General features: G+C 47.5%; 4 protein-coding genes across 5 annotated transcripts in view; 2 read left to right on the forward strand and 2 right to left on the reverse strand.

Annotated features, from left to right (window-relative positions):
- Positions 1-484: 484 nt before the first annotated feature.
- On the reverse strand, positions 485-5174 carry mei-9 (DNA repair endonuclease XPF mei-9). Its single transcript, XM_064682835.1, has 6 exons — positions 4814-5174; positions 4593-4754; positions 3929-4525; positions 3380-3534; positions 2462-3303; positions 485-1613 (listed from the first exon to the last, which is right to left on the reverse strand). Exons 1-6 carry the CDS (start codon positions 5110-5112, stop codon positions 657-659), a joined length of 3012 nt encoding a protein of 1003 aa, XP_064538905.1. The 5' UTR covers positions 5113-5174; the 3' UTR covers positions 485-656.
- A 644-nt stretch (positions 5175-5818) lies between these two features.
- Positions 5819-8859, forward strand: NO66 (Bifunctional lysine-specific demethylase and histidyl-hydroxylase NO66). Its single transcript, XM_064682836.1, has one exon. It carries the CDS (start codon positions 5927-5929, stop codon positions 8669-8671), a length of 2745 nt encoding a protein of 914 aa, XP_064538906.1. The 5' UTR covers positions 5819-5926; the 3' UTR covers positions 8672-8859.
- Positions 8860-9252: 393 nt separating this feature from the next.
- On the reverse strand, positions 9253-9781 carry mRpL33 (mitochondrial ribosomal protein L33). Its single transcript, XM_064682837.1, has 3 exons — positions 9638-9781; positions 9466-9569; positions 9253-9395 (listed from the first exon to the last, which is right to left on the reverse strand). The coding sequence occupies exons 1-3, from the start codon at positions 9676-9678 to the stop codon at positions 9346-9348; spliced, it is 195 nt and encodes a 64-aa protein (XP_064538907.1). The 5' UTR covers positions 9679-9781; the 3' UTR covers positions 9253-9345.
- A 2060-nt stretch (positions 9782-11841) lies between these two features.
- The window catches only part of norpA (no receptor potential A), a 69225-nt gene continuing 67958 nt past the window's right edge, over positions 11842-13108 (forward strand). For both annotated transcript variants that reach the window (XM_064682905.1, XM_064682906.1), the window contains exons 1-2: positions 11842-11941; positions 12301-12472. The gene's annotated coding sequence lies outside the window, so the exon portion shown is untranslated. The remainder of the gene's footprint in view (positions 11942-12300; positions 12473-13108) is intronic.

Below are 13108 nucleotides of genomic sequence, written 5' to 3' on the forward strand. Positions count from 1 at the left end.
ATATATATGCAATTTCCACAGGCAAGCTATCCGGTTTTGAAAAACACTTTTTACACTAATACATATGCATATATATATATATCTAATAAGAGTTTATAATATTAATGGGCAATAGCAATAGTTTATGGTTGAATACAGCTAAATATGAGAAATGAACAAAAATTACAGGGCATTTAGCTGAAAATCTGTGACAATAACTCTGGTGTTTAATGCACATGCAAATGGAAAGCAGCTGAAAAAGGCGGCGTCTGGGGAATCGGGTGGCTGGCTGCCTGCCTGGCGGATGGCCGCAGCTGGAGTTGGGAGCAGGCACAGCGCGGCGGTTAGCTGCGATGCGGCATTAAAAATGTATTGGAATTGATTTTGCTGTCGGTGCCGAGCTCAACATCTCCCAGGTGGTTGGCTGTCCACGCCGGTGGTCAACAGCGCATTCAGCTGCAGCGCCCGTTTGTCCAGTGTCCGCTGACTGCTCCCCAAGCGCGCGTATTGTCATCAAAGTAACTGGCAGGAAGTCTCTTCTTATTTTTTTTTTTTAATATAAATATCAGCCTCCTGCTCCTCGGTCGGGCGTTTCCTTCTCTTGCAGGAAGAAGTTGCTTCTCCGCCTGCTTGTTCTACTGCTGTTCCTCCGTGTCCTCTTTCTGCTCTGCTCTGGCTCAGCGCCTGCCGCGTCTGGCCTCACCGGCAGCCTTGCGGAAACGATTGTGTGCACCGCTACCAAATTGTTTGCTAGCCGTCAGCAGCGCCGAGGAGCCGGCAACCTCATCCTTTTCTGGCAAATGCGCCACATGCAATATATCCCAGAGCAGTTTGCCGCACTCCTGTGACTGCAGTAGCTCGGCCAGCTCCGTTTGGCTGCGCTGCAGCAGCTGACGCAGGCTGCCGCCCTTGCGGAGCACACCGTGCACATTGCGCGTATGGATGCCTGGCAGACGCAACAGGAAATCATATATGGCACTATTATACTGCAACTGATCGCCGGCTGATGCGGCGCCGCCAGACTCATCGCTGCCCAAGGCGGCAGCCACCTGGGCGTCCGGCTCCGGTTTGCCCAGTTTGAGCTCCTCGAACAGCTGGGCCGTGGCATACGGACTGGGCGACCAGATCAGACGCAACTTGGGAAAATGGAGTGTGAGCAGCTGCAGCTTCTGCATAATGTCCGCATTTGTCGCCGTCGTCTGCTGGGAGAGCATAAACTTGCCCTGCAAGTGGAACGGACGATTCTGATCGAACTCAATAAGCAGTATGGGCTTCGCATAGTAGCGCTGCATTTGCACACACTGATTGTAGAGGCGGCCCGAGTTCAGGGATCCAATTAGATCCGATATCGATTTGCGTTCCACGCACACATCCGGCGTCAGAATGTAATCCCCAATGGTAATTGTCACGGGCAGCACCTCCAAGCCGCGCCGATGGATTAGGCACGGCAAATCCGACCGAAATTCACGCATGTCCACAATCACTTTCGGTGTTACGCGGGCGCTGCTCAATGCCACGCCCATTGCGGCGCCCTGACGTGTTTTGGCATTTGCAGACTCCTCATCGTCGTAGCATTTGTAGAGCACGAATGCTTCATCCGTCTTGCCATCCTGGTACTCGGGTATGACCATTTTCTGTGAATGTGAATGCCATTTGAATGGTGCTGTGAGAAGTTCCACAATAACTCGCATAACTAAACGCATGATTGACTAGCAGATACCCTGGACACAAAGCTGTTGATCGAATCGAAACACTCGTAAGTATATGCTGCTGCCTTGAGACGGATTGGTTGCCAATTCTTCTCGTATTTCTGACTTTGAACAAATTTTTGATTTTCTTAATCAAATCAGAGAAGTTCACTATTTAGCTTGTGTATGTAAATGCATGTATGTGTGTGCATGTAGTATGTATGTATGTATGTATGCATGCATACATGCACGCATGTTAAAATTTTTTTGCCCCAAACGACGACAAACTTTGTTTTCTGCTGCGCTGCAAATTAAAAAAAAAAACGTCTTTTCAGTGGTCGCCCTCCTATTCGATTCTCATGAATTCAAGTAAGGCTTGCTGGTTTCAGTATGTATGTACATGTATGTATGAATGCATATGTATGTACGGTGGTATGAACATATGTATGTTCCTATGTATGTATGTGTGCATGTACTCAAAATCTTTCAGGTTTTTATGCTCCGATTACAAATATAGGTGTTTGTTGACGTTCTAAGAAGCTTTATCTCACATACTCTCTCTCTCTCTGTCTCCCTCGCGCTCATTGTCTTCCCCTTCCCCGACCTCTACTCTATATTTCAAAATGTACATAGAAAACAGTCTCTCTGTCTCCTACTAATAGATGGTAACTACATACACATATATCTTCATATATTACTAGAAATATATCCTAAGGCAATTCGGAGCTGGGCATAGGTTATTTTCTAGCTTACGATTGAGAATAATACAAAAAGGCCTTTTGGGCTTCACTCACGCTCTTCGTATCGATGATGAGCTCAAAGGCGGACTTCTCACGCCGCAGACTCGTCAGATAGGATTGCTCCTCGACGGTGCGCGCGTGTATTAGAAAATAGATTTTCATGCGTTCGGCGGGCGGGCGACGGCGACGCGCCTCAAACACCTCCAGCTGGCGTATGGCGGTCACATTCGTGTTGTACATGATGACATAGTGGGGCTGAAGCTGGTCGAGCATGTGCTCCACGGCCATGGCGCCCTCGCGTTCTGTCTTGAACGTTTGCAGGCATATGCAGGGCTGTATTTTGGCGGCCAGCGCGGCGGACACATCGAACTGCTCCAGTTCAGGTATGATCTCAAAGATGGAGGCATTCGGATCGGCATCGCTGGCCTGCATTGGCTGCGTCATGGTGAGCATGTAGCTCTCCTCGAACATCTGTTGCTGCAGTTGGGCCTCTGCATCCTCCGCTTCGTTCAGCAGCTGGGCAAGTTCATCCACAGATGTTTCCGCTGCCGCTGGCTGAGCAGCAGCCACAGTTGTCGCCGGCTTCGGCTTCGGCTTGGCATCTGTGTTGGCTGCTGCCTCTGCCATGGCCGTTGTTTGACTCTCCTGGCCAAACTTATCGCTTAGCTTGCCGACGAGCACCTCATGTCGCATGGCCTGCTGCAGCAGGAAGCGTGCACTGCCCTGCGTCAAATACTGTTTCAACTGATAGCAGGTGCGCGCATCTTGGCACAGTATCAACACCTTGGGCGGCTCCAAGCGATCGGCGCCACGACGACCTTGCATATCGCCGGGTATATCATGGGTGAGCAGCTCGCTTAGCGCCTGCCATTTGGGACATGCCTCCGGTTCAAATTCTGCACACATAAATATAAATTGTAAATTTATGAAATTTGTTATCCCTCCTCCTCCTTCTCGCGGCGATCCACTCACCATTTTGTGCATTGTAAACACGCTGCTTGGAGAGCATAAAGATCTGTTCGGCTGCATCCAGTAGCGTCCAGCCGGAATTGCTGATGGCGTACTCCGTGCCGCGATAGCGTTTAATCAAAGCATAGGAGCTAACTGAATCATGGTACATGGTGGATCTAGGTAGTAGAAATATATGTTAGACAGCTAGACAGATTGATTGATTGATTGACTGAGTGACTGATCAGCGACTTTAGGCTCAATTTGAAATATCTATGTAAAACATAATTCGGTGAAGTTAAAAATCAAAAGTTGACAACTTGACCCGGTTAATACCAGCTGGAGTATAAACTGAATGATTGATTGATTGACTGACGATCACAGACAAAACCGTAGAAGTAGTTATCTAAGACGGGCGGAAAACAGTTTTATGAAACTATTTCCAAAGTTCTTTTTTGAAAAGATCATCTGAGACGAGTTTCACTGACTGACTTACTGACTGATTGATTGATTGATGATTAAATCACAAAGTCTCTGCCTGAACAAATGAATACTATAATAGACTATACCCACATCATAAGACTGCGCAAAATCTTGAGATCGGCCACAATGAGTTTCGTTTGCGAGTTGAGCTGATGCCAAATGCAGTCCAGCTGCGCCTGGAGTATCTTGTGAAACTTTTTGGTCACACAATTCTCCACGGTGACCGCCTCCATGTCGACGGTGCGATTGATGCGTTTGATTTCGCGCACCAGAAAATTCATAATATCCAAAATGTGCGTCTGTATGGAGCACATGCGTGTGCTGAGGGGCACATGCAGCTCAATGGTTTGCGCCTGCCACGGATGCAGTGCAGCACGGACGGTGGCATGAAATCTGGGCCAAATATACAATTGTTTCACAAACAGATTGCGCATGGTGCGCTCAATGTGCGCATAGCCAATGGTGAACGCCTCCGGGCTGCACGAGAAGGCCTTGATGAAGCCCGTCTTGTTCCGCTGGCGATATAAACGCAATGCGAACGCTTCCTGGCAGCTCTCAATGATGGTGTGCGCGCGCAGCACAATGATGCCCGTTATTAGCTCGATGGGTATGCGCTGCTTGAGCAGATCGACGACAAGAATGCGCGTGGAGATAAACTGTAGACCGCCCTCCAGATAGACGCGTTCACTGCAATGGCAAAGGAAGCGTTTAAGGATTGAAACCGCCTGCTCTGGGAAGGCACTGCGCTATCTACCGCTCTGTGGCTGTGTTGGCCACCTCGTGCACATATTTGGCATCCAGCTTAGACTTATAGAACTGCTCCTCCCAGTCGGCGCAGTTGATGACCAGCAACAGATTGCCCGCATCGCTATAGACCTTCAGTATGTTTAATAGCACGCGATCGTAGCTGAGACCTCTGGAATGTTTGATTTTGGGGTTTTAGGTTTGTGCCCAATTTGTTCGTCGTCCGCTTACTTGGCAGACACCAGCAGCCCATCGGCATGCACCAGATCCAGAAACATTTGCTTTTCATACTCCAGCAGCTGCACATCTTTGCGCATCAGATATTCCTCGGCTGTCACCAGATTGGCCAAATCCTCATCCGCCAAATTGTCACAGGACTCGGGCAATGCAGTTGTTGCGGGCGCAGAGGGTGGCATCGCATCTGTTTCAGCATCCGCAGCCGCCGCTACATCGGGCTCCACATCGGGCTCCACATCTGCCTCCACTTCTGCTTCCTTTCCAACCGTTGCTTCTGCCTCTGAATCCGACATGGCGCAGCAATTTCACAAGTAAACAAAACAAAAAGCCGGCATGTGCATATCGATAATGCCAATGCGTACGATATGCAACGGTAAGAGTTATCGATAACATATTTGGCAGCCCTCACACGTTACAATCGCTGGACGGCGCAACAGTGTGTCGCAGATTCTACACTAGAACATATATACCTTTGAGCTGTTCAGATTTTAAGAACTTTACTTTTTGAGAACTTGGCATATTTGAAACGTATCGATACTGGATGCAAGAACTTAGCTATCTAACTCTATTTCAGTCTGCTTCCCAAATTTAATAACCTGCATGAAATAACCTCAACAATTAAAGACTAAGAAAATTATTGGAATTTTTGCAATCTAATCTGTAATTAACAATAACAACAATAATATATAGCTTTTTTGCTTATCGTAAAATGCATGAAGTATGCCGATTCTAATATTTAGACAATGTTGAAAATTGGAAATTCTAATTTGTGAAACATTGAAATGATCTCTATGTAAAATTACAATCATTATATGCATTTAAGTGACAAAATTGCATAAGAAACGAATGTTCATAGAAATATTTAACCAATTCTGTTGTACAACTAGAACTGTGTCGTGTTTTGTTTATATTTTTAAACTCCATCGATAGATTTGAAATAAATTATCGATTTGTTGACTATTTAATTCGACCGGCCAAACAAGCACGTGCCAAGGCGCTCAACTAGATTCTGCCCAGTACTCTTCATAAATTCAAGCAATTTGTGTCTGTTTAAGAAATTTTAAAAACATTTTTAAAAAACTTTTCTGAACAATTTTCCTTTAAAGCATGGCGGACGAGGTATCAGCGTATGCCGCCTACGGCAAATCGCTGCCAAAAAAGAAAGCACCAAAGAGGCAAGGAAAACGTTTGCCAAAGAAGACAGGAAAGCAAACGCCCAAGACACTAGCAAGGCGTTTGACAAAGAACACAGTAAACCGTGCGCAAAAGCAGCACAAAGCAAATGGGCAAAATAACGGTGCTGCAGTCAAAAGGGAAAATGGCGTGCAAAAGAAGCCGAAAGCTAAGAAACTGGGCACACCCGACAACGCCAGCGCCGGCGCCACACGCATTGACAGCACCAGCGGCAGCATCACCAACAACAGCAATAACAAGAGCATGCCGTCCAAGAGGAACAAAGGCAGGAGATCCGATGGGTCCGATACAGAGCAAAGTGAGTCTCTGGATGATACAGTTAATATGGCCAGAAAGATGGCCGACTATTTAAATGAGCGCGGCGAGCAAAATTTTGGCTCTGATGATGACAGCAGCGGCGGCAGCTACGAAGAATACGACAGCAGCGACAAGGACGACGATATGAGCGAGAGCGGTAGTGCGAGTGAGAGCGAAAGCTGCAGCGAGGACTATAATAAAAGCAGCGACGACGACAGCGACAATGAGTGCGGTGACGGCGACAGCGACAGCGACGGTGACTGCGGCAGCGAGGGCAGCAGTGCCTGGGAGAGCGAAAGCGGCGATCAGTTTAGCGAGGAATACACGCTGAATAGCCACGCCAACAGCAGCAGCAACAACGACTGCAGCCGCAGCAGCAACAGCAACAACGAAAGCAGCAATAGCAACAACGACTGCAGCCGCAGCAGCAACAACGACAGCAGCAACAGCAACAACGACAGCAGCTTCAGCAGCGCCAGCTCTCCCGAGACTTCAGTTATGCCCGTTGACAGCAGACGCAAGGCACCCAAACGCAGCGAGCATTTGTCCAGCAATGCCGATGCTAGCGATTTCACCGATAGCAACAACAACAACAACAACAATACCAAACCGCCAGCTGCCAAGCTGCAGAAGCTTCAGCTGCAGCAAAAACTGAAACAAAAGCAACTGGAGAAACAAGAGAAACGCGCAAGCGCCGCTGCGCAGCGCGAAAATGTGGCGCCCTTCTGTCCGCTGCAGCGTACAGCGACAAATGCCAAGTCGTGCCCGCTGCCCAGCAAGGAGGCGGCCAAGCCGGGCCCCAAGTCGTGCCCGCTGCCCAGCAGGGCAGCGCAGGCAGCAAGTAAAATGGCGCCAAACAAAATGGCGGCCAAGTCGTCTGCGCTGCCGCCCAAAAACGAAAGGGCGGCACAACAAAAACGCGATGAACCACAGGAGCAACAGCGGCCAAAAGGTAGACGCAGCGAGAGTCAGGTGCCGCTGCCTGCGGCAACGGGAGAGCCACAGCCGGAGGTGCATCTGCAGGACAGTATTGAGGAGGGCAAACGTATGCTGCACTGGCTGATAAATCCGATGACATCCGATGATTTTTTCAGCCAATACTGGGAGCGCAATGCGTGCCAGGTGAAACGCAAGCAGCCAAACTATTTCTCACAGCTCATCTCGTTTAAGCTGATTGATGAAATGCTGATACGCAACCATCTGGAGTTCACCACCAACATCGATGTGACCACCTATAAGAATGGGGTGCGTCAGACCCATAATCCGGACGGACGCGCCATGCCGCCGACCGTATGGGGCTTCTATGGCGACGGCTGCAGCATTCGCATCCTTAATCCGAGCACATATTTGATTAAAGTGCGTCAGCTGTGCGCCATGATGCAGGAGTTCTTCCATTGTCTGGTTGGAGCCAATGTGTATTTGACGCCGCCGAATAGCCAGGGATTTGCGCCGCATTACGACGACATTGAGGCGTTTGTGCTGCAGGTGGAGGGACGTAAACGCTGGCGTTTATATTCCCCGCTGCATCCATCCGATGTCCTGGCACGCACCTCCTCTGGCAATTATAGCCAGCAAGAGCTGGGCGAACCGCTCTTCGATGCCGTGCTGGAACCGGGCGATATACTCTATTTTCCGCGCGGCACTGTCCACCAGGCGGTCTGTGACCAGCAACAGCACTCGCTGCACATCACGCTCAGCGTCTATCAGCAGCAGGCGTACGCCAATCTCCTGGAGGAGCTGATGCCTGCCGTGCTGCAGCGCGCCATCAAACATCATTTGAGCTTGCGGCGCGGCCTGCCGCTGCACACTTGGCAGCATCTGGGCCTGGCCAAGGGCGACCAGAAGAGCGAGCTGCGCGACAAGCTGCTGGGCACCACCAGGCGTCTGGTCCAACAATATTTGATGCCCAGCGATGCCCAAATCGATGCTGCCGTTGATCAGCTGGCGAAGCGCTTCCAGCACGAGGCCCTGCCCCCCGTTGTGCTGCCCGAGGAGCACGAGCGCACCGTATTCGGCTCACGCAGCCAAGCGAACTCCCATGGTCAGTGCCTGTGCGACTATGAGCTGACCGAGCGGACCAGCGTCCGTTTGCTGCGCGCCAACATCTTGCGCCTGGTCGCCGAGGGCAGCAGCCTGCGTGTCTACTACTATGTGGACAATGCTCTCGAGTTTTGCAAATATGAGGCCAACTTTATGGAGATTCAGCCGACAGAGGCTGCCGCCGTTGAGGCCCTGATGAGCGCCTATCCCAAGTATCTGAAGGTGGCCAAATTGCCGCTGCGCAGCGCCGAGCGTCGCATCGAGGTGGCCACCGCACTCTGGGAGCGCGGTCTCCTCATGACCGAGAAGCCCTTCAAATAGCCCGCTCATTTATCCATTAGCTTTTATATATCGATTCTTATTAGCATCTAGTATTTTAGCACATTTGTAATTTGTCCGCTTTCCAAGCTCTTTTCTCCTGGGGCTTTGGACTGCGCACACACATACTACATAATCCAAAAATTGTCATTAAAGATTCGCCTTAATATTGCTAGTCATTTAAACAACAATTGTCCGAGTTTTGATTGTAACTCGAAGCAGCCGTTGTCTTCGACACGCCGAAGATTAAATACCCTACTCTTCTGAAGCTCGTTTGGGAAGATGTCTTGAAAAACAGAACATTTTCTCAATATAAAACTATAGGATATACAAAAGTCTGATGAAGAACGAGAGACTAGTTTGCATATAAACAGACAGAGGACGTCCCTCTGGCTATTTCAACTTGGAAGTCGACTTATACACTTTATCAGAGCCGTCTTCTCTTACCGGCTTTTCCAGTTTTTCCCATAGGGAAACAGGTTCACAAGGGAAAGGAGCCACATGGTATAAATGATTTTCCGAGGTGTCAATCAACAGAAAGGAAAAGGGGCTTAAATATAGCACACACATTAGACTTAGACATGTATATGAATATATATATATTAATATATGTGTGTATAAAAGAAAACAAAACAAAAATTACATCTGTCTGGGGCTGCGCGTTCCGCATTTTTACCTTAAGCGCTTCGGATTTTCTTCCGCTCGCGATACAAACTCTCCTTTTGTACTGTAAGGGACAAATTGATTAATAACTAATCGCACAATTTACGTAATTATGCTCTAATTTTGCCACTTACTGTACGGATCGAAGCGTATCACCTCCAGTTTATCCGCGAGGCGCTCACGAAACGCATTGAACTGATGGCCGCTGACCACGCTCTCGAGCACAACCATGATGCGCCTGTAAATAGGCGACTTTGTGTATTAAGTACAGCTGGTTATTGGTTTGAATATAGGCCAATCACTCACTTGCTCTTTACTTTCTTGAACAGCACATTAGTTAGCCTCATTTTGGTTACAATTTAGTGAATTTATCAAATTACTTCAGACAACACCTGCAAATTGTTGTGCAAGCCGACAGCAGGAAAAAAACACTAAAAAAATACCTCAAACAGCTGACATGTGTGCATGGTATATCGATTGTGCTGCGTGCGTTAGTGTTGTCAAACGTCAAACGACGCGCGCAATTCAAAACGAGTTGCTTTTACTGCGTTTGTTTAGGTTTGAGCAAATCAGGTTGTTTGCTTGTTCGTTTTATGTTAAGTTTGTAATCGTACATTTAATTTGACTTTACCTGCTGATTTCATGCATGTCATGTACACTCATGTCACAAGCAGTTGATGCTGCAAGGAAGTAAACGCGATTATCGATTGCAATGCGCATTCGCAGTGCTGTAAGCGCGCGCAACTCAAAACGAGTTCTATTTAACCGTTTTTTCTGCTTGCCTTTACTTAAAATGTACATTTTTTTGTTTTTCGTTGAGTATAAGCTGCCATTCAATCTGAATTTAAGACAAACTTTTATGTAAGTCATGTACATTTCCGTGTGAGCGCCGCTCAAAACAAAATTCCACAAGCAGACGATGCTGCAAGGACATTAACGAGCACACATGTTATCGATTGCAGCGCGTATGCCCAGTGCTGTAAACGCGCACAGTTTCAAATGTTTTGCTTTTGCTCAATTTGATTATATGGTTTCTACTTATTACCTTGAACTAGCACTAAATCTAGCTTAGCCTTCTGCAAATATGTAAGTCAAGTGCACTTACGTGTCCCTGAAGCCCTCACAAAGCAAGACTTAATCCACTTACGACCCAAATTAGCGTACATTTAAAGCAAAGCAAACAATGCGCGAGCGCCACGTAACAGCGTCAAAATGTCCCGTGTCTGCGCCCGGTGGTGCCGGTGGTGCCGCCGGCGCCCCTGCCCTTGGTTGCGGCTGACTAGACAAAGTCAAGTCTCACCGCTGCCAACCATCAGTAAGCGCATGACTAGACTTCCGCCGCCGACGTGGCCGCCGAAGTTGCTGCCGCTGCCGCCGCCGCCTGAGCATCAAGAGGGGGATGTGTGGGTATGTGTGTGTGTGTGTGGGGTGTGTTTCCTTTCCGTTTCCGTTTTGTTGCGCTGGTCGTTAAATAGCTTAAGCTGATACAAATTAAATTAAATGAATACATAGCAAGTAATGCCGCACCAGGGCGCTCATTGTCAGGGTCAAAGCGAGAGGAGGACAAAACACGAGCGCGCACTTCGGTTCGGCTGCACGCACACATAACCTCAAACAATGACGCCAATTGGCACAAAAGCTTAAATGTGTAATCCGGCCGACAATGACTGTGAGTCGACTGTAACGGTATTGTTGCTGCTGCTGGCTGCGGCGTTGGGGGTGGTTGTTGCGGGGGTGATGCTGTTATTGGACCTATTACCATATGAAGGTAAGGTCAACAGCATCGGCAGCAACAAGAGCTGAAACAACAAAAATGTACACAACCATAGACGCAACCAAACATATTATTATACACATATGTATGTGCATATAAGCCCAGTGTATAAATGTGCATAATAAGTAGTTAAAATAATCAGCTTGCGTGTTTAGGCAGCAGCTGTAAGAGCGGTAATTTGCCGTTATGCGCTGTTGTTGCTCACGTGCTTTCTCACGTTACCCAGCACTAATGCCAAAAAGCACGTGCAGCATCTCGCTCGCACCTGTGCGAAAGCCTTGCTGCCTTGAATGCAGCCAAGCTTTTGCCAGCGCCAGCTTTAGAAACCAAACAAAAACATGAGCGAGCATACACACAGACTCACACACGCCCACAGACCCGGAAGCTAACGCGCGGCTTTGTCACAATGCAGCCCATAAAAGTAGACTAACAATATTGCCTTAATGCTATATCAAATATAAATTCATGTGCCCAAACAGCCAAACATGCGCAGCTTATTGATATAAATTATATGTATATACACAAAAATTGTATGTCATATGTTAAGTTTAGGCCGCCATATGTTGAATTTGTGAGCGTGCACTATTTAGCTGGACACGACTGTTGGTCGCAAGCAGCAAGCATAACACACAAAATGTTCAGCTGCTGTTGTCGTCGCACTTGTAGAGCTTTTTGCGCGGATAGGGCTGAAGCTGAAGCCAAAGCTCTCTACGGCTGACGGCAACGTCATCGTGTAAATAAACGCAAATTCAGTTCATCAACGACACTCGTGCGAGGCGGATGCTAAGCGTGCGCAATACTCAGCCTAGTGCGATAAACAAAAGTAGACAGGAGAAGTAAGAAAAAGTTGCCTATTTCAAGTGTGAAGGCGAGCCCAAAAAACAGGCATAGAACACAAGAGCAGTGACAACAACAACAACAACAACAACAGCTTAACTTAAAGCAAGCGCATTTATGCTGCCTCCTGCAGCAGCAACAACAATAACAAACAAACAAACAAACAGTGCGAGCTGCTAATAGTTCTTGCTGTTCTTCTTGTTGTTGCCAAGTCCAAATCATAAATAAAAAACAATAAACAATAACAGAACATTTTTGTTATTTTTTTTTTTACGTGTAAATAAAAAGCGTAAGTCAACTTTTTCTTACTCTTTCTGATAGTTTTTTTTTTGTTGCCAATTTTTTCATGTGTTAACAGCAATTTTATTAAACAACAACAAAATGCTAGCCGCATAAATTAAAGTGCAGAGCCCAGCAAAAATAAAAATAACAAAACATATATATAAACAACAAATCACAGACAGAATTTCGTATTTGAAGACGCCGCCTGAGCGGCAGTGCAGCAGGCGCCAGCGTCAGCGTCGACGGCGGTAAGCATTCACACCAAAAGAAAAAATACTAAAAAAAAAAAAACAAACAAACAAACAAAAAACAATTGCATTGCATACAATTCCAGCTTCAACGCGCTCTCTTTAGCGCTGTTCCCATCTCCGGCCGCTGGCTGCCCGCTATGTGTGTGTGTGTGTGTGTCTGTGTTTGTGTTAAGTCTCGCTTTTATTTGTTTGTGTGTGTATGAATGCGGCGATTCATGTTTTTGCAGCGCGCTTTTAGGCGCGTCCTCGGCAAACGCAACTCAAATGCAGCCGAAAAAAAGCGCGTCACAAAAACAACTAATTAAAATGTCCGCAATTGTCAGACGCACGCAGCATACCTAACCCTGGCCCTTGCAACATACTCTCCCCCTTCCCCAAAACCACGCAACAATTTCTACCATTTATGCCCATTGCCATTCTCATCCTCTCGACAGCGTCCTTGGCCATGCGCCCACGCAATTGCATTTACAGTTTTACAGTTTTACAGTCGACGTCGCCGTCGCCATTGCCGTTGCTGTCGCCGTCGGCGTCGCTGTCAGCGTTCTATTTGCAATCTATTTCACGTTGATTTTATGTTGTTGCTGCTTTTACATAGAAATTATAATTTCTGTGTGTACAGTTTACTATTATCAC

The sequence above is a fragment of the Drosophila montana genome, unplaced genomic scaffold, assembly GCF_035044405.1.
Source record: "Drosophila montana isolate Dmon_TW-CO22-7 unplaced genomic scaffold, ASM3504440v1 contig_2534_1, whole genome shotgun sequence".
Taxonomy (NCBI): domain Eukaryota; kingdom Metazoa; phylum Arthropoda; class Insecta; order Diptera; family Drosophilidae; genus Drosophila; species Drosophila montana.

Coding starts and splice junctions, on each gene's coding strand:
- mRpL33 (XM_064682837.1), bottom strand. CDS start 9,678: ATGAGGCTAACTAATGTGCTGTTCAAGAAAGTAAAGAGCAA. Junction 9,570..9,637: donor TTCAAGAAAGTAAAGAGCAA/GTGAGTGATTGG, acceptor GCCTATTTACAG/GCGCATCATGGTTGTGCTCG. Junction 9,396..9,465: donor GATACGCTTCGATCCGTACA/GTAAGTGGCAAA, acceptor TGTCCCTTACAG/TACAAAAGGAGAGTTTGTAT.
- mei-9 (XM_064682835.1), bottom strand. CDS start 5,112: ATGTCGGATTCAGAGGCAGAAGCAACGGTTGGAAAGGAAGCAGAAGTG. Junction 4,526..4,592: donor GCCAACACAGCCACAGAGCG/GTAGATAGCGCA, acceptor TTGCCATTGCAG/TGAACGCGTCTATCTGGAGG. Junction 3,535..3,928: donor ATTTTGCGCAGTCTTATGAT/GTGGGTATAGTC, acceptor TCTACTACCTAG/ATCCACCATGTACCATGATT.
- NO66 (XM_064682836.1), top strand. CDS start 5,927: ATGGCGGACGAGGTATCAGCGTATGCCGCCTACGGCAAATCGCTGCCA.